Source organism: Falco cherrug, chromosome 1 (assembly GCF_023634085.1).
Source record: "Falco cherrug isolate bFalChe1 chromosome 1, bFalChe1.pri, whole genome shotgun sequence".
Lineage (NCBI taxonomy): Eukaryota > Metazoa > Chordata > Aves > Falconiformes > Falconidae > Falco > Falco cherrug.
The window spans coordinates 124,753,512-124,781,401 of record NC_073697.1 but is presented as its reverse complement, the minus strand read 5'-3'; the positions used below and the strand labels follow the sequence as shown (position 1 = coordinate 124,781,401).

The window sequence follows — 27,890 nt, the reverse complement described above, 5'->3', positions numbered from 1 at the left end:
AGACTGATTGCATTTAAGAATTTAAATCATTTTATTGCTTTACCTGCCATTAGGACAATCTATAACAAAAGGAATATAATATATTAGCACATACAGTAAATCAGACTTATATAGTCAGGTAACAATACAAAAATGGTCCTCTGGTTGACTATAGCTTTCTAGGGCAATAGACTTCATAAATTCGCTAAAGGCGGACTAGCAAAAAATTACTTCTAAAGCCCTGAATGTTAGCTAAGGCAAAACTATGCCAATTGTGGTTTCAAACATATTTAAATTGCACACAAAGGTAAAGCTATAACTGTGATTAATATTTAACTCAGACTTAGCTGATTTATCTTAAAATCTTGTAGGTAAAACTACAAAAGGGAGTAAACAGCAAGCTAAAAAGATGCGGTAGTGAAACTGGATTAGAAAGCCTTATATAAAAAAAATGTGCATTTTTTTTGTGGAGCTCTAACTAGTTTACACAGTTTTTGGTGCTTTAAAGTAACACAAAGAATACATATGAAGAAAAAACCTGGATAGTCAACTGAAGAAAATAGTTTTACAAAAAAAAAAAAAAAAAAAGACCAAGAAACCAGAAAAGGTAGCATTTGTTTACTCCTTAAGGACTCTGGCAGAAATCCTCTACTCAACATCTTCTGAAAAAAGAACTCAAACTGCAAGCATTTAAATCCCATTATTGGGAGTTCAGGTTCAGAAATACCCTGAAACCTTTTGTAAAGGCTTGATACCCTCACTATTATTTTGCATCAATCAGCAGGCTCTTCCTCATTATCTACGGGCCTGGGAGAAAGTCTGTTGAATTTGAATCCCTATCGATTCAGAAGGGAAATAAAACGAGGGCTCCATCGTTAGAAGTAGTTGCACAACAAATGCAAAACTGCTTGCTGTCACTCCCAAATACAAACCTACACTACTTTTATATAAATTACAGTTTAAAGGAAACCTTAAAAATTGCCTACCATTATTGAACCGTGGAATTCAGAAAAAACTTCTGGGAAGTACTGGTGCGCACAGAATAATGTAACACAAAGCTGGTAAATACTGAAATACATTTAAGACTCCGCAACATACTGAACTTGGAAAAAAGAATGAGTATGAAATACGTGTCATGTAAATTCCATTGGCAAGGAAAGAGAATGCACCTTTTGTATTCAAACTAGATTTATAATTAACCATTTTAAAAATTATGGATTAACTGATTTAAAACTTAAAATAACTGAGTGTTGCAAGAAAGTTAAAACATTCACTTTTTCTGCCTCATTCTCTACCAAGAATAATGGCATCTGTATAGACCAGCAATCTTGCCACCTGCAACTGATGCTGGCCATAAATACTCAACATTTATTTTCCCTGGTAACAAAGGGTCACCTGAACTGATGATCATTTCTTTAAAAAGTCAGCTGAGTAATACAAAGCAAGCAAGAGTCACAGGGAAAGTAAAATGTTTGCTTCCAATTTCTACACCAATCTAAGTACTTGAACATTACTAACAGCTGGACAGCTGCACCATTCTTACACCAAAGTTAGGCATTTAATGTAACATTTGGTTCTTGCCACTTTGAACAGGAAGAGTTTTAAATGGTATATCTATCGCTGAAGAAAGAACAAGAAAAAAAATCAGTTGCGGCAAGTCAGCAAATTAAGTAACATCTGCAGTAGTTCACCAGAACTATAAACCTTAAAAGCTTTGATTTACACTTGACAAAAACGTAACTAAGCAATCTTAAACCAGCAGACAACAGGAACAATTATACTGTTAAATTCCAACTGTGGCTTTCTTAGCAGCTGATGCCTCATGATTGAACCCAGGATTACAGTACCCAGAAAATTTTTAAAAAAAGAAAAGAAAAAAAAGAAAACCCCAAGCCTCAAGAAGCGCCATTACAAGGGCAGTTCTCATTTCAAGAGAAATACAGCAGATTATGACCACAGCCTTAAAATCTGTCCAACAATTTGAGTAACACCTTTAAAAGCATTTCCACCCACTCCCCCATCACCTCCTTACTCTATGGCAACTGGCATGGCGCCAGGAGATCTCTCCCTCGCTGACGCAAGGCTGCATTTGCCCGAGTTGGACATTGTTGCACAGAGAGAAGCCGTAAGAGCAAACACCTCCATAGAACTTTTTCTATTAAATTAAAAGGGACAGAGAGCACAGAACTAATATGCTCTAAAATTAAAAATAGTGCCATGATAAGCAATTTTTTTTTTTAAACAGACAGGAAGCTGCAAATGCCAGTGGCAATGTGGCTCTGCACAAGGGTAATAAAGCAGTCTGCATTCGTGAAGCATGGTGTGGATAGGGAGGAAGGTTTCAGACAGACAGCGATACAAAACTGTTGTACTGCTGGATGTTTCGCTTGAGAATATCCGAGCACGGACCCAGGACACGTTCAAATCGGGGTCGATCGAGCTTTACACATTTCAACAGGCCACGAGCAACAACTGTGGCAGCACGGGGACGGTTCATCAACAGAGCTATTTCACCTAGGGCAACAGGAAAGCATGAACAGTGTTAAAAATCAACGTGCAAGAAAGCCAAAGAAATCACCCTGCTCTATTTCAAACTGCTACAGGAACCAAAGGTAATTCAGGTTTTAACACTGATCAGAACAAGTATCTACGTAGTTACACTAGAAGCAACTGTGAAGGCAGTTTAAAAAAAAAAAAAAACAAAACTACTTGATTTTCCTAATTAAAAAGCCTGTCCACATTCAAGTCTCTCTGAAAAAGGCCTAAAGAATTTCGACTATTGGTTCCATGAGAAATGGTCATGTTTCAATTAAACATGTAATTTTTCTAGTCAACAAATAGTTATTTTTAATATGTAAGGTAAGCTACTGTTCAATTCTGATATTTCTAGGAAATTCAGGACAAGACAACGACGGTATTGAAGTAAAAACGTTAATGCACGAGACAGGAGCTTTTGCCCCATAGCTAGCCAGAATCAAGAGTTTGACTTTGCTATGGGACTGTGGAAGATTAGTATCTTGAAGTCCCATCGGATTCCCGTTTCGTAAGTTATGCACAAACATGCCAAAAGCTTTGTTTCAAATACCTGTCACAACTGCTAAACAACATATTTGGAAATAGCTTTCAACAAGCCCCTGCTTCCACTGGTGATAACAGCTACGCCTAACATCCCTAGGAACAAGCACGAAAAATCACAGCATCAACCACCAACTTTTGGATTTGTTTGTTTTTAAGCAGTTGGGCTGGTTACACCCATGTTTGGGACTGAGGAAAGAACTTGGTGCTCCTCAGAGAATAGATTTGCCTGCATTATCAGAAGGGATGTTCAAAAGCAATGAGAAAAACTTTTCCTCTGTGCCCAATTAAAACTCCTGAACTCACTAACCTACAAAACACAGGCTTGCAAAAGAATAAGTAGGTTCTAAGGGAGAGTTCAACCCCTGGAGGACAGGTCTGCAGCACCTGAACACAACGGTAGAGATAACTTTTAGTTTGAGAGTGGAAAACTCCAGAGTACACATGAAGGGAAATGTTAGAAAAGACTGAAATGACATTCACCAAACAAAAATCCAGTACTAAATACTGACCTAAGCTGACCTTTGGTCAGATCCAGTACTACTAACACACTCTTGAGTACATCCCACTTCAGACCTTTGCAACAGAGTATTTGTTGATTACATCATCTACAAAGCTGAAAAACTGAACAACCAGAACCCTTCAGCAAGAGGACTGCTTAGAAGGAGTAATAAGAAGTAAGGAGAGAGGACCTACCTTAAACATGAGAAAAGAGTTAGAGGTTCTGGTTTGCAGCTGGGTTTTCTTTCTTTTTCTTAGTGAGGGAAGTATTATTACACCTTAAACAACAGGTTCTGAACAGGTTGAGCTGCAAGCCACTTTTCTTCTGAACCCAAATAAGGCCACAAGGAGTATCTTGTTACATACTGTTACATTATACTCCAAGAATGCTCTGTAAGCATACATATCCAGTCCTTATCTGTGATCCAAAATAAATCAACATGCACTAGACAAGAGACTAGTTCCATGTGAAGATTATTCCAAAGTCTTCACAAGCAAGTACTTATCACAGGATCTCAGCCTTTTTCTTTGCCAACATATGTAAGGTTTTTTCAACCCAAAGCAATTTACATGGTATGTAACTTTTAGCTGAGTTAGAACACCTTCAACAGGAGAAAAGACCCTGATCTGCACTTGGGAGACAACGTCCAGAGCACCACACAGCTTTGGGGTCCCCGGTACCAGATGCTGACAAAGCACAGCAAGTCCAGCAGTGCCACCCAGATGGTCAGGGGACTGCACACTGGGTGTACAGAGATGCTGAAAGAACTGCATTAGTCTGACCTGGAGAAAAGGCAGCTAAGGAGGGAATCTTAAGGCTGTCTTCGCTGCGTAATGAGTTATTATAAAGGCAAAACTAGGCTGCTCTCTGCACTGTGAAAGGCAGAGAGAAAGCAACAAGTTGCAGAACAGGAAATTCTTGTCAGGCACGAAGAAAATTCTTCACAACATGAGTTAAACAGTGAAAGAAATTGCCCAGAGAGGTTGCGGGATCCCCATCCCTGGAGACCAAGAGACTCAGCTGGACACAGCCCTGAGCAATATGACGCAATTTCAAAGTTAGCTCTACTCAGGGTAGGGAAGTTAGACCAAACCACCACCAGGCCCCTTCTAAATTAAAGTATTCTAGAACAATCACATTTCTGTGATACACATGCACACCTGCATGCCAAGCGACTCTGATACTCACCTGACATTGAATGAAGCCACAAGAGTTAGCCAAAACAGTAATTAAGCAAATCCACCTCATCACTATCATTCACAACAGTCACCTACACAGCACAGGTAAAATGGTGACAGTGGTGTATGTCACCATCAGTACGTAACTCACCAAAATAATCAGAAGGTGCCAGTCTGCCCACTTCAACGAATTCCTCATTTTCTGATCGACGCTGTAACACTGCAGCTGTGCCCTTTAATAAATCACAGCAATTAAACAATTGGAATTTCCAGCATCACTTGCAACATTGAATTCCACACAGATTCAGCTGCTTTGCACAAATAACTGTTATGATGTCTCAGTCTAAAAACTGCTGCACAGTCCTTGCATAGCTCAGCAGACTGCCCTATAAAAACAGCTGGTCCTCCCTCCTCTCTAAGCAGAAAATGTCTGGGGTATCTGCACATCCGCAGCACTGACCTCTTCCTGCTTTTCCTCATAACAGTGAGAATATTACAGTATAACTAGGGGGTGGGAGAAAGACCAAATGCACTCAAAAAAAAAAAAAAAAAAAAACCAGACAAGAAACAATGATTACCACTAGCAAGACGTTACTATCTAGAACAAGTCTCTTCTGAAAAAGATAAACTGTTTCAGCCAAAAACTTGTTACTTTCTTCCAGGAAGTACCATTTGTAAAAATAGCAAACCAAATATAAGCTTCTGCATGTCCGGCAAGATTATATTTCTTTAGGAATTCTCCACAAGTATATTCTTACATATTGATTTTTTCCAAGTGCCTATTTAGGGACAGAATAAACCATGTTAAAAAGAAAAAGTTCTAGGCTTTTATTTTTTACTTTACTTACCTCCAAGATAATGAAGAATTCATCTCCTGGCTCTCCCTGGACCACAATCTTCTGCCCATCCTCAAACTGTACTGGTTCCAATGCATCAGCTACAGTGAGACGCTCCCACTTGTCCAGAGATTCTACAGATTTAGAAGTTCATTAACGGAGTATCTTTTCAAGACACAAATTATACTTTTTGATCTCTCTTTACACAGAGGTCAACCTATTTCTGGCTACACCTGTGCATCAGGTATCAAGACTTGAATTAGAATTATTTTGGAATGATGCAGAAAAGCTGCACACACTTTGCAGTCAGTTTTAACAGATTTCCACAATAGCCTGTTATCATAATAATGCTGGGTAACAGCCTTATGACAATATGGCAATTTATTCCACTTTGCAACAGAAGTCTTCTCACTTACCCAATATAGATACTTTACTAAGGAATTCCTCGTACATCTTTCTCTTTCTCAGAGTACTGCCCTACAAAAGAAAAAAAAAAAAAGTCACTCCACCCCAAGCACACGAAGTAAGTTTTCTTTCTACTTCATATTTTACATGAGGCTTCAATTAAAACTCAAGATAAAAAATTTCAACCAGACATACTGCATCCTGTCTCACAGACCCCAAACTCACAAGATTGTTTTCAAATTTATTTCAGTAATATTTCAGAGCTGAGCAACCTTCATAAAGTACTTAAACATTAAGGCTGCAATAAACACTCTTAAATGCATTCTAACTGTATAACCTTACCAAAACTCACAACACCTGCTCAACTTAGTTACAACTGCTGCGCACACACACCACTTACAAATAGCAAGCTAAATACAGAATAGAATCAAAACATCTGGCTTGTTAACCAGCAGCTATTACATTTTTTAGTCGTTTAATACTGCATTGGTATTGTTTTGTTCACTAATGCAAGACTCCTCCTTGCCCCACGCCTGACAGACATATGCTGAGTGATCAGTTTTCTGATTACAAAAGAGACGGCAGGATTTCGAATAACCAACTCCAGGAAAGGACCAGCACAGATAAAAGGTCAGATGACCAGTATAAGTTGAGTGAATAGTAAAACCAAAAGCCCGATTCCAGACTATGCACACAGCTACTTGAGTCAATGACATAAGCCACACACCAGCTGGAAAAATACTTGCCATCAGGATCCTTCTATAGCTATCTCTATCAATGCCCCACAACTTCACATTCGTCTTCGCTTTGACAGTTGCAGCACGGGGAGTTCCATAGATAAGGGCAAGTTCTCCAAAGCTTCCACCCTCACCAACGCTGGTTGCCCACTCGCTGTTCACATAAACCTGAAAGGCAGCGCACTGTGGTAAGCCAAGGCCCACGGTGTCTCGCGAGCTGGTCAAAGACAACATGAAGCTCCTGCTGCCCTTTATAGAATGCCTAGAATAGCATTCTAAAATGCTATTAGAAAACATTTCCTTTCTAATAAAGGGAAATTCTCACATCTGTACAGCCAGAGTTGACCATTCCAGGCTCATCAACATTCCACAGCCAACCCCAGTCCCAGCCACAATTTTTTACTTTCATCAACAAAGGGACTCTCTTCTACATCACATGCACAGAGACTACACACAGACTCCTGAGATCCTGTGATAAGAAATAAAATATCAACAAAGTCTCTGTCAGAGAAAGTTACAGATGAGTTGGACTGGAAAATAAAAAGCCTGTTCATTCTTAACGCCTGTCCCACACCACAACTAGACTCCACCCTGCTCTTGTAATGCATTAATATTGTGTTGGTGGCCAAATCGTTCATTTTGAAAGCCACACAACTCAGTATGAACAGCCAGATTGAGCTGTTAAGGGAACAAAATAAGCTTTTACAAGTAAGAATTTATTATGAGAACAGTTGCTAAAGGAAGGACCTGTAGAAGAAGCCTACTTCTTCTACTAGGAACAAAAATATCATTAATAAACGACCAATAATGCTTACATCCATTTCTCCTTGATCAACAACATAGAAGTTATCACCTTCATCACCTAAAGACGACAAGAAAATATTGAATACACATTAAAAAAAAAAAGTAAAGCTATGCAAACATTCACATTTCACAGAAATGGCACCTCTGACAACTTTGATGTTTAGAATCTAATAAGGTTGACAGCAACCAATTTTTGCACAGCTTGCAGGATGAAATTTCACATTTTGCCAATTTTGCACTCATCTTAGTCCTGTGAAAGAGGACACCTACTGGTATGTGGGAGATCAGCAGCATTGCCAGTATTACTGGAAAGGCATACCAGATCCATAAACTGATAAAACGTGTTCTACAGAGCCATCAAATGACAATCTTTACAATAGATAACATATGTAATGAAACCACATCTTCCTGAAACTGCTCCACTCCTCCCTTTAGTATGAGCTGTGCTTCAGGTAACATAACAAGAAAGGGTTACTGTATGCAGACAGTGTTTTTATTAAAAACCAACCAAACAAACAACTAACCACCCAAAACCTAACAGCAGCACTAGGGCACTTATTCACCAATGTAAACAACTGTCACTTGCCTTGCTGTATGACAGTCTCTCCTGCGATGTAAGTGACAGGGAACATTGCATCAAAGATGTCACTGAAGAAAAGGATACCAACATTAGACAAGTGCTGGAGAACTGCCAGGCACGCATGCATTCATACATCTGTACCTCCAACCTCTCAATACTCTTCCTATAGCCTCTGTATGGTTACACTATTATAAAGTGGCTGTGCAGCTTTGTACGTTATGACACATTTAGCTCTTCTGAAGCCTGCCCTTCAAGGAAGACTACAAAGATTTGCTCCTACCTTCTTTCATTATCATCAAGATGGGCAAACAGCACATTCTTCTCAATAGCTTTTGCCAAAGCAGCCATAGTCTTATAATCTTTTGGAATAACCTAGGATATAAACAGAAAAAGTAACTGATTAATTTAAAAAAAATCTGCACTCCCCAGGGTAAACAGATTATTTAAATTGCTACAAAACACTGGCTGAGTTTTTGCAGTTTCTTTCAAGGACTACAGATCTAAAACCAAATATAGTCAGTGTTTACAGCCAGTTTTTGCAGAAGGTAAATAAAATCCTGTATTACTTCATGCAACTGTAAAAGCATCCTTCAATGCTAAGTTTTTCAGGGTTTCTTGCAAGAGTACATGTATCTGTTCAACTTCCATTTTGCTATGAATAGCAGCAAGTCTGCTCTGCCATTAGGCTAAACGTAATGTTGTTGCAGCTGTCAAATAACTGGAAACACTTTGTTTATATATATAATATATAAATATGTGCATCTAAATATATATATTACTTCAAAAGGAACAGATCCAAGTTATGCATAAATGGTTTAATTGCATGACAGTTTATTCTAACCTCCAATTAAACAGCTGTACACAGAGGTCTGCTTTTTAGTTATCACAAGACTTAACAGGCTACAGGAGCTTAGTGTTACCCAATACACTGGCTAAAAGGTGGTCTTAGACAAACTCTTGGATTGTAGATGCAATTTTTAGCAACATTTAGAAGTCAAAGCACCTTTCTAACATAAGATGCAGCATCCTCTTCTGTATAGACTTCTGCACTGATGGCCCCGCGCCTTCTTCGACCCTTAACCACAGGGTTCATAGGAGGAGGGGGAGAGATTTCATCCTCCCGCGAGTCTGAGCGAGAACCAGACTTCTGTTGATTCAACAACTGTTTTGTTTCCTCCTAAACAGGAAGGGAGACATGTCTGCATCACATAATCCAGTGAAGAAAAAAGTCGTTATATATCACATTCCAATTCGGCCTGCCAATGCAAGGGAGCTTCCTGCATACTACTGCTCCCACATTAAGGCCAACAGGAGACTACAGCAACCAAGATCAAAGGCCTTTCAAAATAGATGGCAGATAGGCCATTCACAACATTCATATCACAATGGTGTTTATTTTTAATAAGTTACGCTAATAGTTTCATAAATTAAGTAGTATAAACAAGTCGATTCTACTTTCCACTACTGTAATCCACAGGCAATGAGGACGTTCTGCAAATTGTAAAGTTTTTTTGTACAGTCTTCCCAACTGTAAACCCAGCAGTTCTTTCCCTCAGCTGGGAGGTGTTAAGCCTTTTTTGATTTGAAAGACAGAAGAGCAATTCCTCAGAAATCCATGTTACATGAGAAGCTTTTGAAACAAGGTCAAGTCATGGACCAACTTGATACTCAATAACCAACAGTTATTTTAGGAGAAAGAAATATGAACGCTGCTTACAAAAGAGCTGGAGGGAGGATGCTAGAGGCCAAACGGTAGGGTTTTTTCTGCAAACCCCGGATCTTTGCATGACGTCACACATTTTCCTTATTTCCCTCAGCTACCTGCTGCACTGTGTTGTAGTGATTTTGTAGAAGACTAGCATACTCACAATAAAGTGAAGTCTAACTTGACACACAAAATTTGATTCTTCTATGTACTAGAAGATTCACCTTAATCAACTAAAATCAGACTAAAAACAAAACAAAAAAGCCAACCTTGGAGCCAAAGCATTTGCATCATAACAGCTCAAATTACTTTCCCAGCATTAAGGAAACAGGGGTTTGGGACATGCCTTAAAAGCACAAGGAGTCATCTGTTCTCTGACAGCTCCCGGCACTTTTAAAAGCTGGGTTTGACCCAGTGTCCTTGATCAAACTGTCCCCTGCTCAGCTGGGCAGCTTGTTGCTTGGCTGCCATGCTCCGCTCCGGAGGTGCACAGAGGCTATGTATAACACCACCACTTTGAGGAAAGGGACATCAGATAACCATTACAGCGAGTTTACATTTTACACCTCTCAGATAGCCAAAGAGCAAGCACTGATCCATCAAATTACATTCCACTTCCTGCTTTTTGCCCATTGATAAAAATAGTGCTACATTTCAAAATGATGGGAGCAAAACATATTTAAAACCTTGTTTCCATCCTCTGATTTTAGAGAAACAAGTCTCAACTGAGATGAAGTTAAAAATAGTTTGACCAGTAGTAAGTGTTCGGTTTAAACTGCCTCTCTACTAAGTGGGCAGCACCACCAACCACAGAAACATATTGTTTGTTCACATACAAAGTATTTCACCCATAAAAAAGCCTTGACACTTTTTAAGTAAGTGAACACCAGCTGCTGTATTTTTTCCCCAGTATCACATAAAATATTGAGATCCTGTAACTTTCACAGCTAGAAGCGCTTCAGCAGCATTTACCAAGGGAGCTGTGTATCAAAACACTGTTCAGCAAAAGACTCATCAGGGTAATGGTCCACTCAAGGAACAATAAAACTGCACTAACAGAAAAAAAAAAACAACTGGAAACTTCTGCCTGATTTGAGATTTAATATTACTATATTAAAAAGAAGTATGTTAAGATAGGGTATGGACATATAAACAAGTTACAGGTGGGCAAGATAACACATTAATTTAAAATATACCAGCTATTCTAAATAGCCTACATACACACACAGCAAGAGGAAGATTATCCCTGAATGAGACAAATCTCCATGTATCCCATTACACCTTGCAAGACAACACTGTGCCACGCAGTGACATGCTAAAATCTCATTGTTTTCACAGCAGTAGCTTTTCATGTGTTCATCTTTTTAAAATACACCTTTTACAATTCCTGATATTAAACCACATTACTCCCCCACCAGATCAGAGAAAAATTGCACTAGGACCTGAAGGAAGAGTGGCAGTTGTTACTCTGTTACCTTAGAATTTAGCCATTACTTATGACTGAGAAAATATATTTGTTCAGGTTTAGAGGCTCCTCAAATTAACAGAGAATGAACAAAGGCATTCATTTTACTCTGTATGGATCAGTATAACCATTACCAGGATTTTAAGAAGGTTTAGTAATAAAGTTAGCCTGTTTATTACATCCGAGTGTTGAGCCTGGTCTTTCTGTTGATGAAGCAGTTTGAAGTTTTCAGTGTCAGTGACCATTAACTGTAAAATCTCATTTCTCCTGACAAGTAAAAAATTGTTAAGTTAACTTAACGTTTCTTACTTGTAATAATTTAAAGTGATAAGACTTCACATACTCATATTGAAGTCTACCAGCTACTGAGGATGACCTTCGCAATTTCAGAATTATGTTTTACACTGTACAGCATGACACCTGGTAATTATCATCACACCAGAAACAGTCTCAACTTCTGGCTAATTAGTATTTAATTTATATCAGCTCTCCACACACTTAAATCCCAAACACTCAGAAGCTAAAAAAAAAAAAGTGTTAAAAGCCCCGCAATAAAATAAAGTCACAACTGCACAGTTTATCATCCTTAACTTCCATGTTTTGCAAAAGAAACACTTAGGAAAACGGGAAAATATTCAGGTATGTATGTACAGAGGCAGGGCAGGTGGCAGGGAATAAGTACAGTGACTGGGTGTCAATTGCGCTTTGTAATTCCAGCTTTCTGTAAAGCCTAAGATGCACATAACTGCATTACACACAATATTTCAAACATGCACTTATTTCAGTGGACAGCCACGACCAATATCCATCTGGCAGACTGTAATAACGATCTCTACATTACGTTTCCATAGCTCAGACTACCTACACAGCCAAGCATAGCCATTAGCTTTTAGTATGCATTGCTGTTACCAGACACGTTTGCACAGCAAAAAGAATAGAGGCTTTAGTACACCACAAACAGATAAAATAAAAACATTTATACAATCAATGTGTAGTAATTAGATGCATGAAACAGCTTTCATAACCCAGAAGAGGATATCTGAATTCCTACAGTAGCTACAGCAATCTCAGAGGCAGTAATTTTAATGTTTCTGAACATAAATTCAAAAGCATGTTAAAATGTCTTCAATGTATTTTAATAACATGACAGTGAATCAGCTCTGTGTTTGCGTGCTGTGGGAGAGATGACTGTCAGGATAACCACAGAGAAAATAGCAACCTTGCTTCAGTTTTAAATGGTGTTCCTTCAAAATTCAATCTTAAAAAAAATACTGTATCTCAACCTCAATTTCAGCCAGTCTAACAGATGAATACATTTATAAAAGTATATTGAAAAGTTACCCTGCTTTATTGAAGATGTAACAGACATTACTTCTGGAAGGTGAAGCAGATTTTGTTTCACCTATTTTTCCTCTCCCAGAGCTAACTACCACGTTAGAGCTGGTTAATAATAGTGCTTCACATTTGTGCTTTCCAGACACAGATGTCAGAGGAGTTGGCTAACATAGTACAGGATGTTCACTGCTGTTACTTGATAGCTATTAAGGTACCACATTACCTGGCTAAACTAAGACCAATCCATTAGACTGAACAGTGAGACTTGACTTAAGAGAAAGCTGTAGCAATTTTTAAATTCAAGAAGGCAAGAAGAAAAATACTACAGTTTCACCTGTAGCTATCGCCGTGCTGGTGGGCACGTATAACCCATACCAACACAACTCATAAGAGACCCTGACCAAAACTCTAATAAGAGTAATTTAAGGGGGAAGAAACATTACTTAACCAGTTTTATTTTCAGCTTCCTTGTAGGCTGACCAAATACTTAAGACAGCCTACTTGCACCAGAATAAAATCAAGTTATTCAACTCCAGAATACATGTGATTAAGTTCAGAGCTAGACTTGTCTTGCTAAAAGCCAACAGTTCCCTTTACTTTTAAATAATGCATGTTGACTGTAAGTTCACTACAAAAGCATCGAAATATTCCTATTTTATATCCCTATGTATGGATTGGTTTACAATTTATTCTAAGTGCGCTAATGCAGTTTACTTTGTAAAGTTTTGCATATCAACACTTGTGGCAATGTTTTACCAATTACCAATCTATCAGTACTTAGAAACTTGAGAATCCAAGGTGGGGAAGGAGGCACAATGAATTTTTAAGAACCTGCTTACTACCTGGTTTGCTGCTGGTATTCTCTCTGAAAGAGAATGTACTCAAGATGCATCTACACCAAAAAAAAAAAGCAAGTCAGGCATATTGCAGAGTTCTTGGAGTTCTTGTTCATTTAATAAGCAAAATGTTCTTCAAATACATGGAGTTACAGGTTAGTTTGCACCATGTGGTCATTTTCTAATATCTACCTTGAACACTTCCATTAAAAGACAATTTGCACTATGCATATTGATAACCTGTAGTGTTCATTTCTTTCTGCTTTACATTAGCAATTAGTAACTAGCTAGAATAAAAAAAAAATTAAAAAGACATAACTCCCATATACAACAACTACTGAAAGGAGCACCTGCAACTGACTGTGTATGAGGTCACAGCTACATTATTTACTAATTGTGTATTCTGAATAGTCATTGTATCTAACCTTTCCCTGCATTAGCCTTTAAAACCTTCCATTTTCATAGCAGCTTCCGTTCCTATCTGCTTAAGCATCAATATATAAAATGAACAGTTCAAAAGAATGCAAAATCACCGTTTCAAGCATGAGCACCAAGATGACAAAATGCTTTCCATTCCCAAGATTCCAGAATGCTTCCAACAACAACAAGAACACCAAAGAGACCTTGAGGACAAGAGGAACAACAAAGCAAAACACCAACACCGAACTCCCAAGAGAAGGCAGAAACAGGCTTGCTCTCCTAGAGATCTGGAATGCAAATACTTCCATTTGTCCTCAGCTAGGCCTGCCCAACTACCACTAACCTAACAGAAACTAACAGAAGGAGTTTCTGTGCTGTACCCACATTATCGTAAACCATTTGTCTCAATATAAGAAATCAGACACCTAATGTCTGTGTCTAACCAAGGTCAAACACCACAGTTATCTAACTACAGACACAATCGTGTGTGCCACCTACTAGCTTTCATGAGCAAGCATTAGACTGGGATTACATCTGCATCCCAGCTGGGTAAGTCTCCTTGTCAGCTTACGTTCTGCCCTATGTGCTTTGCTATGACAGAGGTGCTTTTACACCGTGCTCAACTGGCATAAACTACTGGAAAATATGATTTGTTTTCCAAAAGCATCAGCTCCAATTTCAAATGGCCAATATGAACACCAGACAAATCCAAAGCTCCATCTCTAAATCACAAGAAGATGATGCAAATTTAGGTTGTTCCACCCTCCTTCCCCCCCGCTATGTATTTTTACCTTCTCCAGTCTCTCAAAGTACTCTCTGAGGAATCCCATGGGTCTTTCAGGTCTCACTGTGCACAACTGTACAATGCAATCCTTCAGAAGTTGCTGGATGTTATGTTTTTGGACATAAAGTTCACATTCCCGAAGACTACGCTCCTCCTCGCTGCTGCTGCTGCTAGAAGCTGCCATTGCTGAAGATAAAAGAAAGAGAAGGTTAAATAACTAGCAGAAACAAAGATGCTGCAGCCCGATACAGTCAGACATGCTATGCTGCCTGAAAGAAAGTTACACTGCATTACAATCTTACTGATACCACAGCATAAAACTACCTTTATTGGTAAAACTAGTAACTAAAATAAACCGTGAAAGAAAAAGCTATGAACTTACTTAGCACCTGGAGAGAAATAAAAAATCTAGGTGCTCTTTAGCCACAGGCACAAAAGGAAAAGCATTTGATCGAGCTGGAAAATCTTCAATAACTCAAGCTCTACAAGCACTCAGAGTCAGGGAAGCTTCCACCTAAACTTTATGCTGATTAAGCCTAGTATTCCATAGGACTGGAGGCTCACTTCACAGAGCTGTACAGGGTCACGGAGATGACGAGCAGGAGACACATGGGTGGAAGCTGGGAATCTGAGAGGCCAGTATGAAAAGTACTAGGAAGTGAAACACATTAAGGTTGAAACCAAAGCCAGTCTGCCAAATGCCAAGGCAGAATCCACTAACAGAAGTTATGGAATTAGGGGCATTACTTCTAAAAAGCTACCCTCCATTTTAAACTGGTCCATATTTCGTAACTATCTCTGTGGATACACTGCAGTCCCAAAAATATTTCTTCAACTATAAATAATCAAGAGTACATCTTTAAACACATCTATTACGATGCCAACTTTTCAACAGACTTTAAAATTATAGTGTCAGCTGTAACAATTTGAAAAATATTCTTAAGCAGGTGTCATCCCCTCCAAGTTATAGAACCAGTTTAAAATCTATTTTTACATTTATATATAAAAACATTTCACGTAACTTTTTTCATAAAGCAATTAACACTGAGACAACTTTAGAAATAGAAAAGAATTTCTCAGTGCATTTCTGAGGAAATATAAATAAAGTTACCTGCTACAGGGACTGTGGCAACAGCTTATAAATACGAAGATATGTTGATCCCAGGATCAGCTTTTGAAAAGAAAAAAATGGATTCAGTCAAAATGACATTGAGAAGTGACAACTGAAAAGCCAAATGATGCAGTCATATTACGCGTTTTATCCTACTGAGGCAGCAGATTGAGAAACATAGGCAATATAACACTGTGCCCCTTGAATTATGCCACCAGAGATTACAGGAGGACTAGAGTTAATACGAAATTGCTAACACTTCAACAGGTTTCATTCTTGTCACAGTTCATCCCTGCATAAGTATGCACAGACAGATGTATTGTGTTGCACAAACACCAATTATGGACTTCACATGGATTCAAAGAGTGCCTTAAAGTTCTCCAGTTACTTCTTTTGTTTTGACAGCTCACACAGTGAAGGTCAGTCTTAATTAACAGCCACAGAGAAACTTGGTGGCTCCCTGACAGACTGCAAATTACAAACTACAGAAAAAGAATTGCGCTGCTGATAGACACGGATCACGGTTGGTCATGAGAACAGCAAGGCCAGGGCTGAAAATACCAAAGAAATACTGAAAACTGCAGCATTTCTACAAGGTATTTTTTCTGCATATTACAAACCCGAGGTTTCCCAGAGCCTCCTAACGCCCGGCTGCACTTAGATGGCTCGAACGGCCCGGGCCCGGCCTGCCCTCCCTGGGGCAGCCCTGCCAGGCCCAGCCCAGCCCGCCCCTCACCGCAGGGCCGGGGGTGCTCCCGCTCCCCGGGGGCGCCGCCACGGCCCAGCGGGCAGCTCTACGGCAGCACCAGGGCGAAATTAACGCCACGGCGTTGCCGGGGTAGGGGCACTCCCGAAGCCCCCAGCCCCACGCCGGGCCGGGGGACTGCTGGAGCACTGGCCGCCTGGAGGCGACGCCCGCCCAGCCCCACCGCGGCCCGACAAGCCGGCGGGGGCCCAACGCAGCGCGGCCTCTCTCCCTCACAGACCCGGGGCCTCCAGCCACGGCAGGAACGGGGACGCTGCCCCCACTGTAGCCTCGGGAGCTGCCCGCACCGGGCCGCTCCCCTCAGCGGGGCCAGCCCCCGCCCCCAAAGGCCGCAGGCCTCCCGCCCCGCGCCGCGCCCCTCGAGCCCGGCCTCGCCTCCTCGCCCCGCCACCGCCCGCATCAGGGGCTGCCGGGTCGGGTCGGGCCGGGCCGCGCCGCTCACCTGCTGCGGGCGGCTCCGCCGGGCCCTCACCGCCCCCCCGCCAGTCCCGGCCCGGCCGCGGCCTCCGCGACAGCAGCAGCGGCGGCAGCAGCTCCCACCGGAAACCGACTGATCCAGCCAATCACCGCCCGCCGTGACGTCAATGCGCCTCGCTCTCACCTAGACCCGTCGCCACGGTAACCTTAAAGGGGCAGCGCAGGGCGCCGCTGCTCCAGCGGGCCGCGGGCAGAGTTGGGAGCGGGGCCGCCTGGGCGCCTTTAAGGCGCGCGGCGCTGGCGGGGAGAGAGTGGCCGGGGCGCTGAGGGGAGCGGGCCCCACGGCGGGCGGACCGGGGCCGAGGCAGGCCTCCTTGCTGGGCGGGGGGATCCGGCGGTTGGGGCCGCCCGGTAGAAGCCGCGCTGCCTAATACCTGTGCGGGCCCGACCCCGGGCGGGCGGGTGTTACCGGGATCCCGCTGAGTGGCGCTGGGGGTTGCGGTGCCGCGGCCTGCCCTCGGGGGCCTCGTTCAGTACTGGTGCAGCGGCGGGTGCTTGGCAGCCTCGGCCTTGGAGCTGCCGGGTGAAGGGACCAGGGGCTGTTAATGGGGAAATGAACGGTGTTCAGGTGTGGCGGATCTCATTGCCATCGATGTAAAATCCCCGTGCGGAATCGCCTCCTCTGCCGCTATGGCTGAGGTGAGGCCTCAGGCCCGTGAGGAGTCACCGCAGATCCCAGCTGCGTTGGCAGGGAGGGACAGGGGGCTTGGGAAAGGAAGGAATGACCCCTTCATTGCATATAACCAAGAACATAACGCCGTTTTACAACTCCATGTTACAACTGCTGTGAGAGCGCTTCAACCAATACTCACCAGTGCTTAACTCCTTTGGGAGAATTGTCTTACAGACAACCAAAATGATCCCAGAACCAGGGTTTAATGTATATTTCAAGACCAGAAGATACTGGTGCTTTTGCAATGATGTGACAAGCCATCAGGAGCTATCTGCCATGGCATTTCTTCTTGGCTAGTTCTTATATTAAAGAAATAAAGGATAACATCTTAGGCCTAGATCTTGGATCCGCATTTATGACGCAGCAAAGAAAGCCCGAGTTCACATTCCTTAGATGTTTGATAGCTTCTGCCTGTTACAGGTTAATTAGAAGCCAGGGTCTGGGATTTTCTGACACTAAGCCAAAAGCTGGGATTTTTACAAACAATATCTATTGTAAGGAATCATTAATATTTGTGAAATGCTGTCAGAGTACAGTATTAGTAACTATCAAATGTACGTGCTCACATGGTAACATTTCTTTCTGTAACTGAAAACTGTTAGGAGTTTCTAAACACTAGAAAAAAAGCTGCATGCATTTTCCCCTAGAGATGACTTTTTGCTTTTTTATCTTCCCTTTTTGCAAGCTCCCTGCTATTGTCACATCTCAGTCCTTGTTTGGACAAGTCCTGGTGCTGTTTTGGGATAGATCCTGTCTGGAGCAAAGATCAGACCAGTACGTAAAACCTGTTCTGCAACATTCTCTTTATTAAGAAAACAAGTATACTGTTGTACAGCATGCTGTTGATGCAACCCTCTCCTGAGCTCTGGAGCCAGGGAGTTCAGATGGCAAGGCCGGAGTCTAATGAAGGGAACAGAACAGGCTTTCAAAAGGAGCCTTGTGATGCCAGCCTGAGGTCCCTCTTAACTGTACAACTCCTTCACCGTGAGTCAGCACTGATTTATCTTTGAAAGTTAAATCATGCTTCTCATAAGCATATGTTCATACATATGCATGTGTTAATTCTTACAGTGTTAAAGATGTAAGAGAAGTTAAAAACAAACAAAACCCTGTTCCCTTTGGTCTGGTCTGAATTACAGGCAGACCCTGGTCTTAACTGTCTAATTAAGTAATAAACATTTCAGAGTAAATAACTTGCATTACCGTCAGCACTGTTCCCACAACTTTCATTTCAATTTTATGCATTAGAGTTTCTCATGTAGCAGTCTGTTGCCTGAGGCTGTGGCTGCTGAAGAGCAGAGGAGAGCTGCCCATTCTGCCAGCAGAATATACCAACGCAAGCCTAAGAGACGTGGCGTGATACAGCCAGCGAGTCACCATAAAGAGGGGTAAGGTGGGGAACTGTACGGGCTGTTTCTGGTTACACTCAACAAGAACTCAACAGAATCATTTTTCTAATTCAGTCTCATCTCCTATCCTGTAGCAGAGCCTGTCCTAAAGCACCGTTATATTTTTTTTTAGGCAAATCTAGTAGTCTTGGTTCAAACCCCAATGGCAAGCACTGTGGGTTAGCGTGGTAGTGATTTCAGTGACGGTAACCATCACATGTCCTTAGTGGTGGGACATTCAGTTTTCGAGACTGGTAAATACTGGCAGAGTCTGAGCATGGATGAGAGGAGATGACTCCCCAGGCAGGGGCTGTGAATCATCATGTGTCACAGCATGGACTTGCAGAAAGCTGCAGATAGGACTTCCTGCATTTTAGCAGCCTGAGTACTCTCATTGTTAAACCAAAAAAACACTGCCTGAAGTATGGTATTTCTGGGCAGATTCTGGATGAAAGTGTCTAGAGATACTTAGGTGCCTGCAAGTTAAGAGGAGTTAGTGACCTAACTGCCCTGGAGAACCTGGACCAGTATGTCCGCTCATTTTTGTTCAGTGCTCTACTCTTAGAATTATGTATTTAGCTGCTTCTGCCTCAGCCTCATAGGGAGTCAAAAGCACTATTTTCATGATTAAAAACAGGAACCCTCTTCAAGATCATCACAATTCCTTCATCAACTGAGTGATAATGCCACCTCATCATTCTTAAGCATTTGGCTCATCTCCATTCTGCATTAAGCCATGTAGGATACATATTCCTGGTCTCATAAAAGACCAATAAATTTGTCTGTAAAAAGCATCTGAAATATCCCAAGTGGGAAGATAATTTGTTTGCTTTTTAACAAAGCTTCCCAGAAGTTCTTACAAAGACTGAATTTATTACTCTAATTTTTATGGTGCTATTTATCAACATGGTGATCAACAGTAATAGAAGCTAAGAATGGTCACTGGGAAGGAAAGAAGTGAAGGCTTGCTGTTCTGCTAAACCCCACAGAGATACTGACTCGTTATTAATCCTGCAAGCATAGAGCATTGCAGCATTCACTGAGGAAGTAAATGAGAGCACGCTGGCACAGCAGGTTAGCTGAGGGGAAGGAGATCCAGGGCAAGGTAGCCAGGTAAGAAGGCTGGGCATGGAACAGTGAGGATGACATGGGGAGAGGGCACAAGGAGCAGTGCTAAAAGGGCATGAAAAGCAGCCTGAAGTTAAAGTGGCTGAGGAGTCGCTAGATCCATCTGAAAGGAAAATGGGGAAAGAAAAAAAAAAGGTAAAAATCATAGATTACTAGGCCAGAAAAAATACCTCCATGAGCAATCACACTCTGCCAGGAATAACAGTGGGCAGTGATTGGGGAGCTCAGGGGGAGAAAAAAATTATATGAGCCAAGATGAGAAATAAGAGCCCAGAAGTCATCTACCCCTGCTGTGTGCATAGAACAAAAAAGGCTTCTTGAGAGATACTTTAGTGGCAGCAAGGTTAACAGCACCTGTTGGGTAGGTGGAATCCTACACAGGAGTTACAGTAGCAGGGGTTTGCACTGAAGATACCATCCCACCTTTGCATCATGTTCTGCCCATGAGGTACCACCAGCTCAGACAAGCCACTGGGACTGAAAGCAAACAAATTTAACAAGTGTCAGACTGAAGCAGCCACTTTTGTGTCCCACACACAGCTTCACATGTCAAGTCGTGCAAATCCATCGCCCTTGAGGTACAAGCAGGGTCCAAAGAGGCACAGCCTGGCAGCAACACTCTTGATCGGGGAGACTGCTGTGTGTGCGCTGTCTTGGGGTGGATGAATGGGGAATGAAGAAGCATTAGGGGTACAGAAAGGGTTCTTCTACCAACTGAAGCTGCCATCAGCCCCAACAGCCCTAAAATCCACATCGATCAGTAATCAGAAAGTCAGTGAAACTAAAAATCTGTGAGCTCACTGTGGACTATGGTGATGTCAGAGGTAGAGTTCACACTGTATCCTTTGGGCATGTCTTCTTGTATGTTTAAGCTTTAACTAGCATACAAAATAACTGCCTATTGCTGCTACACACCATGTCTCACTGAGACTATGCAGTGTGATTCATAGGAAGATCCATAAATTAGGAGCCAAAAGACAGAAAAAAAACATATTCCTGTTTGACAATAGACTGTTTGAGGGCTTCTGGGTTCCAGGCCAAACTCTGGAGTTGACTGTACGAACTTGACCGCTTTCATTTTGACACTTCAATGTACCTGCGTGCAAGGAGAGAAAAGGGTACTTGCCACACAGTGCCCAGCAAGGCACAATGTTTGCCAGGTAGTCTGAGCCTCTGGATGAATTACAGTGTAAATAAATCTGCTATCAACATCTGTAATTTTGCCACATGAAAGGTGATAAAGGAACAGAGCAAGGAATTGATATGGTCACAAAATACAGTCTGAAAGCTAACGCTTAAGCTTCCTGCTCCAACCCCATCGTGACCTGCACCATGGGCTAAAAGCCACTCTGGACCACAAAGGCTGGTGCGTGGAAGCTGGCTTTGGTCTTGCTGCACGTCAGCTGGGCAGACAGTTGTGTGAAATGGTCCCCAGTGTAAAACGAGTTTGCTTTGAACGGCAGATCTCAAATCATTTCCATATGTTACTTTGAAGAAGAAAATGACTGGTAAGACTCAAAACAGAGTATCCAAAAGCCAAGAAAAAAATGCCCTGAAGTGCCTAGATCTTAAAGAGAGGCCAGTCGGGGAATCCATTTACATCTGCAAGACCTGCCTGATGCAACACAGCCCGTCATCATACACTCAGTGTGGTTCCCAGCTGGAAGGCTTCCAGCACCCAAGGGGTAACGCTGGGAACATTTTACCTCCTGAGTAAATGCTAAAGAGCTCAGCAGCTGAGGAAGGCAGTGCAGCCAGCCAGGTGCCCTTGTTATCTGAGATATGTCACATAGCTCTCCTCTGTTTGCTTTAGGACAGGCTCCATAACACTTTGAAAAAGCCATGATATCATGTTTAAATTCTAACACAGATAATGATGTTCCACCTGTCGTCCAACCATGTTTAACTTGAATTCAGTGTTCCCTCTTTCTTCTGACCTAAGGAGTTGTAGCTAGACTGGTAATTAATCTGCACCTCAACAGCAAGGCAAGAAGTTTTTAAGCACCCTCCTGACAATATTTATTGGAAACACCTTGTTTAGGTGTCTATGTACAACTCTGAAGGACTTCAAGGACTCTGAGTGAGGACAGGGATTAGCAGAGTGGGAAACAGATGCAGTCAGAGTGCTAGGCTGCCTCACAAGAGCTGGGAAACAGAAAACAGCATCCAAAGCACGACAAAAAAAGGCCCTGCAAGGCTCAGGCCTCCAGAGAGGGAAGAAGATGGGAGAGCAGCAGGTCTTTGCCTCCTGCAATTTGGATGTGAACCATTTTTGTTTTGCATTCTTAACTTTATACAACCCCTGGGCAGCTTCAGCGGTTCATGAACTGCCCAAGCATCTGCAAATGTGATTCTTGATTTTAAGATCTCTGACGCAAACCAAATTAAAGAGCAATGAGATAGTGTACAGTTACTGTTGACTTCTTTTCCGGGAACGCATGTGAAATGCTACCAGTGTTTGTTTTGTAATAGAATGTAAATACCCCCATTGAAAAGAATCCTCAGTTCCCGTGCTTTTAACATAGAAGCAGTCTGGGGAGGGCTCCCTCCCTGTGCATCATCTGTGACACAGTTCCCTTGCACGATAAATGCACACATAAAAGCATTCAAAACAGCCATTTGCTTATGTGCTTGCCTCTGAAAGCAGGTGGCAAAGTAAACACATCATGCAGTCGGTCAGATCCACTATTCTTGGTCTGGACTGACATCCAAACAATGTCTGGACCGACATCTAACAAACTTGCTACAGAATCAAGCAATTTCTGATGCAAGTTTCTGCCTCCCTCCCCCCAAGATAATAGAACAATTTCCCAGATGGAAGGAACCCACTTTAAAAACAATAGGTCTTTGAAATGTCAGCTAAGGCTTGCTTGGCATGTGCTGTGTGCCCGCAGGAATACGATATAGCCTTTTTTCATTCTCCAACTGTAACCCTTAAATCTGAAGCAGCAAGATGATTAAGAGATGTAGGTCTAGTTTCCTGCTCTGCTACTAATTTCCAGCCTCTCCTGTAAAAGTCATTTAGCCTCACTCCATCTCCGCTTCCCCCAGCAGAATGAGGATAAAAGCACTTTCCGGGCCGAGGAAGAATCCAAGCTCATGAGATGTTTGTATGCTCCAGTCATGGGAATCGGTAGTTGAATTATTTGGACAAGGTTTATGCCGGTCACACGAGAACTGATTCGGTATGGTTTGCAAAAGAAGTTGTGAAGCTGCACCCAGATGAACTTGGAGGCTGTGGCTAGCGATGGCTACAGTTACCTTGGCTCTGTGTACACCACAGTCCCACGGACAGGGTAGATGCCTCTCTGCACGCTCTGTTTGAACAAGAGCCAAGTTGTTTCTGCTATGAATGCATTTATTATACCAATGTTTTGTGTTGTTTCTCCTCAAAGCCCCTCCTTGTCTCCTCTAGCATGAAAGGAGAAAGACACCCAGGTCATGAGAATTACTTACGTGCTAGCAGCTTGGGCAGTGAGCCTGTCTCTCCCCATGTTATCCCTCCAGAGCCTCACTAAGGAGAGCTGCTCCTCTCGTCTGGTCACACCAGGCTGTGCAGGATCCCAATGTTCCTCTGTCCGTCAGGACCTCTGTGTGCTCCCAGTCTCCCTCTCACAATGTGACTTGTTCTGATCTCTCATATCAGAACATTCTTTGGTCTTTAGATAATTACAGAGGAATTATAATTAGCGCTGTACCCAGAAGTTAAGGGGAAGGCAAAAGTTCCTCTCTCCCCACTTTCAGTTTTAACCCCTTTGTTCTCTGTGGTACAGGTCTTACGGTTCTCAGCTGAAGAGACTCCACAACTTTTTAAAAGAGTCCAATGTGCACCCCAAAGAGACGTGAAGATCAGCCACCCTCAGCCTGCACCACTCCTGTGAGCAGCACGTCAAACCAATTTGTGAAAGCCTCCAGTGAGATAATCCATTACCAGGGTAAGTGTGATGTCCTAATGCTAGTTAGGGAAATGGGATCTTTGCCAGAGCGAGGACAAGATAAGGAGCATTAATCCAACTTACAAGGAAACGCAGCATTAGGTTGCACGCTCTTCCCTGACCTTGGCAAACACTTCTGAAAGGGCTGCTCACAAACGACAGCTCATTAAATGGCAGGAGCTGGCTCAGGGTCAGCATCTAAAACTGAAAAGGAAAAACTACAAGAAGCAAAGCTCTCAAAACTTTGGTGACATTCAGACTGGCTCTGGAGTCAGACACGACCGCTCTTGTCCTTCCATCACCCTGACAGATGTAAGTGCCAGCAGATGGCTCTCAAGGTCTCGATGCATCTTTCCTCATTCCTGAACCTTAAACGGAGTGCAATGAGACTCCGTGTATGCTCACGGCATGCACACTTCCACTGTGTACCCCTTTCCCTCCCCACACTAGGTTAGCATCTGTCCAGAAAATTTAGCAAGACAAGTGAGTCTGCTGATAACTGTCATAAATATGTTCTGTCCGTTGTTTTTTCTTTCCCACATTTTTATATTTGATACAGGAATCATGATATCAAAAAAAAAAAAAGCCTTTGAACTGATGACTTCTCTGGTGTCTAGATCTTGTGATCAGGGTTCTTCCAAACTCAGATTAGCCTCTGACATATACAGTCCAGCTCCCTGCTTTCTTCTCATTTTTCCACTGTATAGGAGGGGAAAAAAATATATATCTGTCCTGGCATAAACAAGAAGTAACTCAAAGCAAGAGGTGAATGTGAGGTTTAAATTCCGCATTTCTTTCTATAGCTTTCTATTACCGGGGCCACTCGACTCCAAAATCAGTGGGTTTTCCTACATCAGTACCAAAAGCTAGTGGCGATGCAGGTAACCCATTGGATGATCCAAAGAGTAAGCAAGGACCGCTCTCTCCTGTGAACAAGTACCGTGCAGGGGCATCGCCGTGTGCTGGTGGCGGCACGAGCGATGTGTGCCGCCAGCCTCGCGGCACCAGATGGCAGCATTTATTGTCCGGAGATCCGAGAGGAGCCCGGGCTGGCCCCTTGGTGCTTGGCCGTTGGCTGAGCTGCTGCCCCTTCTTCCTCCTCCACCTCTTGGTAAGGGTAATAGATAAGAGCAAAGCAAGCGCCTACATGCCACCTTTCCCCACTCCTTTCACACGCAAAAGACTGTTTCCTTGCTATAAGAAAAAGTCACTCTCCCTAATAGACATTCACTTTTTTGCCTGTTCCCTCCTGCCTATTTTTCCCCTGGAAGGCTCTAGTCCCTCAGCAGGCCCGGGTTATCACGCATACCAGTGAGGGATATTTAGCAGATTTAGCCCTGGCCAAGACCTTTCTTAATGTAGCAAATTTCATTCAAATACCAGACATGGTAGGAGCAGGCTTTTATCTGAGAGGATAGAGCATAGCTGGAATTTAAACACTGAGCCGGGGATAAGCCTAAAAGCTATCAAAAGGTACCTAAAAGCCTTTTCATGCTTAATGGCAACATGCAGGATCCCATGGCTTCTAGGCACAGCAGCTGCTTTCCCATCTTCTTCACCTCCATTTCCTCCACCCATACACCCAGGGTGGAGAATGCAAACCAACAATCTGTCGCACAAAGTTTTCTGCATAGAAAAATATTTACAATCAGATGGCCACACTCTGGACTGGTTTTAGAGTTAATGGCTGAGTTGGGGTTGTTACTGTCAATGGGTACTGCACACAAAGCAGAGTTACAGCAATCACAGGATTGTCAGGAAAGGGAATCCAACTCCTGGTATATTCTTCCCAGGAAATGCATGCATCAGAGCCAAGAGCTATCCTCCTGGTGTCTAGTATGGCTCTCTGCTGTGTCTGCCAGACCATTTTCCCCAGGTGTGACATATACCCAGATCCCAAGAAAGATCTTGGGATCTAACTACTACCTCCTTCCAAAGCTGCGCTCCTGAAAAATCGGTTTAGCTATTTCTTTACATTTGGGACATCAGACACCTCATTTTTGTATCGGAAAGACCCACGGTTTCCACACACAGCACTTCAGCTTCTATTTCATGCCCAGAACCCAAGTACCCCAACCTGTCAGAGCACAGACCTTGAGGTCTCCAAGGGCTCTTGTGAGGCTGGGCTTCACCAGCACACACCAGCTAGTCCAGTCAGAGGAGCACCTTGCCCTGGTGCTGGCCATGGTCTTAACAGCAACAGCCATCACTGTGACATGGCAGTACTCAACAGCAACAGCTGCTCCCAAGGCCGCCAAAGGTTTTCACAGTGTAGCAGAGGACAAGAACAGTTTGTTTTTCCCACCTCTACTAAATAAATAGCCATCATAGGCAGCTGGCTGAGAGGGAGATTGACCAACATGGTTGCATCAGTCAAGCTACAAAAATAATTGTGTTGCCGAAGTCTCAGTTCCTTCCTTGGCTCTGCTTTATCAGGGCTTCATTTTAGAACCAGCTCATGGTGATTACCTAAGCAGCAAACATCCAGCTGTAGAAGTTGCTCAGAAACTGTTTTTTGAAGTACAAGGCACTGGCTCCCTGGTTTTGATTGTTGGAGGGTTTCTGGTTTTGTTTCAAGCTTCTTCCTGCTCCACAACCCCATTTTCTGTCTGACATCTCTGTTCCAAAATCAAACTACGCTGATCCACAGAGGCAGTCTCAGGACATTCAAAACCAGCTTCTGTTTCATTTTGGGTTTTATTAGAGCTTCCCACTAGGCCCCTATGAATAGAAGATGTTTTCCCCCAAAATTTGATGAATTTAAAATTATTCCCTTGCTGCCGTCGCAGCGTCGCTCACACGCTCTATGTCCTAGGGAATGATCCACCATCAGCCTCACTCCAAGCTAATGCTGTTTGGAAGGTCTGCATTTTCGTAATTTCTTCCCCAAAAAATATCAATCATCTTCACAGTTGCAGGTTTTAAACTCTGTAACAGGGGAACACTGCAGACACTTGAAGGCCCACATGCTGCAAAGGGGGATTAATCTGGGCAGATATATGTGTCCACATGGAATCTGCCTCATTTAGATGGTATTACATGTGGCTCTTTTTCCAAAAGCCTTGTGGTGCACATCAAGTGATCTAGGGCCAATGACTTCAGCACTCACATGAGGATTACTCATCTAATTAGGGGGTTTGCAGGCTCTGCCTGCATTTCTGTGCACTGTTAATGTTATTGTACTGACTTCTAGAACATTTGTCATTTAGCAACTGGCTCTGGGGTTTGTTTTTCCATGTATTTTCCCCTGGTAGATTCAACCCTGCAAGGTAGCAGCGGCTTTAGTCACATGAGTAAAGCAGTTCTGTGCACAAAGGCAGCGAGTTTAGTGTTAATTTTGTAAAAAAATATATTAAAAAATATGTTTTAAAAAAAAAAAAAAGGAAAACTGAATTGAAAGCAGTATTTAGCCAGGGAGACAGATGGGCGCAGCGCTGCTCCCCGGGCAGCGGGGCCATCACCCCTCCGCCAGGCCGGCCCCCAGCACCCCCCGCCCCCCAGAAGGCCGCCCACCCTCCCCGCACGGCCGCCCAAGCCCCCAGACGTGCTCCCCCAACATCTGCCCGGGCCCGTCTGATGCAACCACAACATCACCACGTGGCCACGCACAGCTGTTCCCCCCCCCGCCAGCCAATAGCCGCCGGCTCCGCCAGCCCCGGGGCGGGACCGCCCCGCCTTCCCCTCGCGGATAGGTCGATTCGCGAGTCTATCTGCAGGCGGGGCGGCTCCTCCGGCGGCGAGCCGGCCAGTGGGAGGCGGCCCCGCCCCGGC

At 43.0% G+C, this 27,890-nt stretch overlaps 1 protein-coding gene across 1 annotated transcript; it reads right to left on the bottom strand.

Annotated features, from left to right (window-relative positions):
* Window positions 1-7: 7 nt before the first annotated feature.
* On the bottom strand, window positions 8-17,094 carry PRKAR1A (protein kinase cAMP-dependent type I regulatory subunit alpha). Its single transcript, XM_055727773.1, has 12 exons — window positions 16,961-17,094; window positions 15,753-15,812; window positions 14,649-14,827; window positions 9,100-9,273; window positions 8,377-8,468; window positions 8,103-8,164; window positions 7,528-7,574; window positions 6,722-6,880; window positions 5,987-6,047; window positions 5,583-5,704; window positions 4,886-4,967; window positions 8-2,493 (listed from the first exon to the last, which is right to left on the bottom strand). Exons 3-12 carry the CDS (start codon window positions 14,823-14,825, stop codon window positions 2,321-2,323), a joined length of 1,149 nt encoding a protein of 382 aa, XP_055583748.1. The 5' UTR covers window positions 14,826-14,827; window positions 15,753-15,812; window positions 16,961-17,094; the 3' UTR covers window positions 8-2,320.
* Window positions 17,095-27,890: the final 10,796 nt, after the last annotated feature.

Coding starts and splice junctions, on each gene's coding strand:
- PRKAR1A (XM_055727773.1), bottom strand. CDS start 14,825: ATGGCAGCTTCTAGCAGCAGCAGCAGCGAGGAGGAGCGTAGTCTTCGG. Junction 8,165..8,376: donor CTTGATGATAATGAAAGAAG/GTAGGAGCAAAT, acceptor CCTTTTCTTCAG/TGACATCTTTGATGCAATGT. Junction 2,494..4,885: donor GGCACCTTCTGATTATTTTG/GTGAGTTACGTA, acceptor CTGTTGCCCTAG/GTGAAATAGCTCTGTTGATG.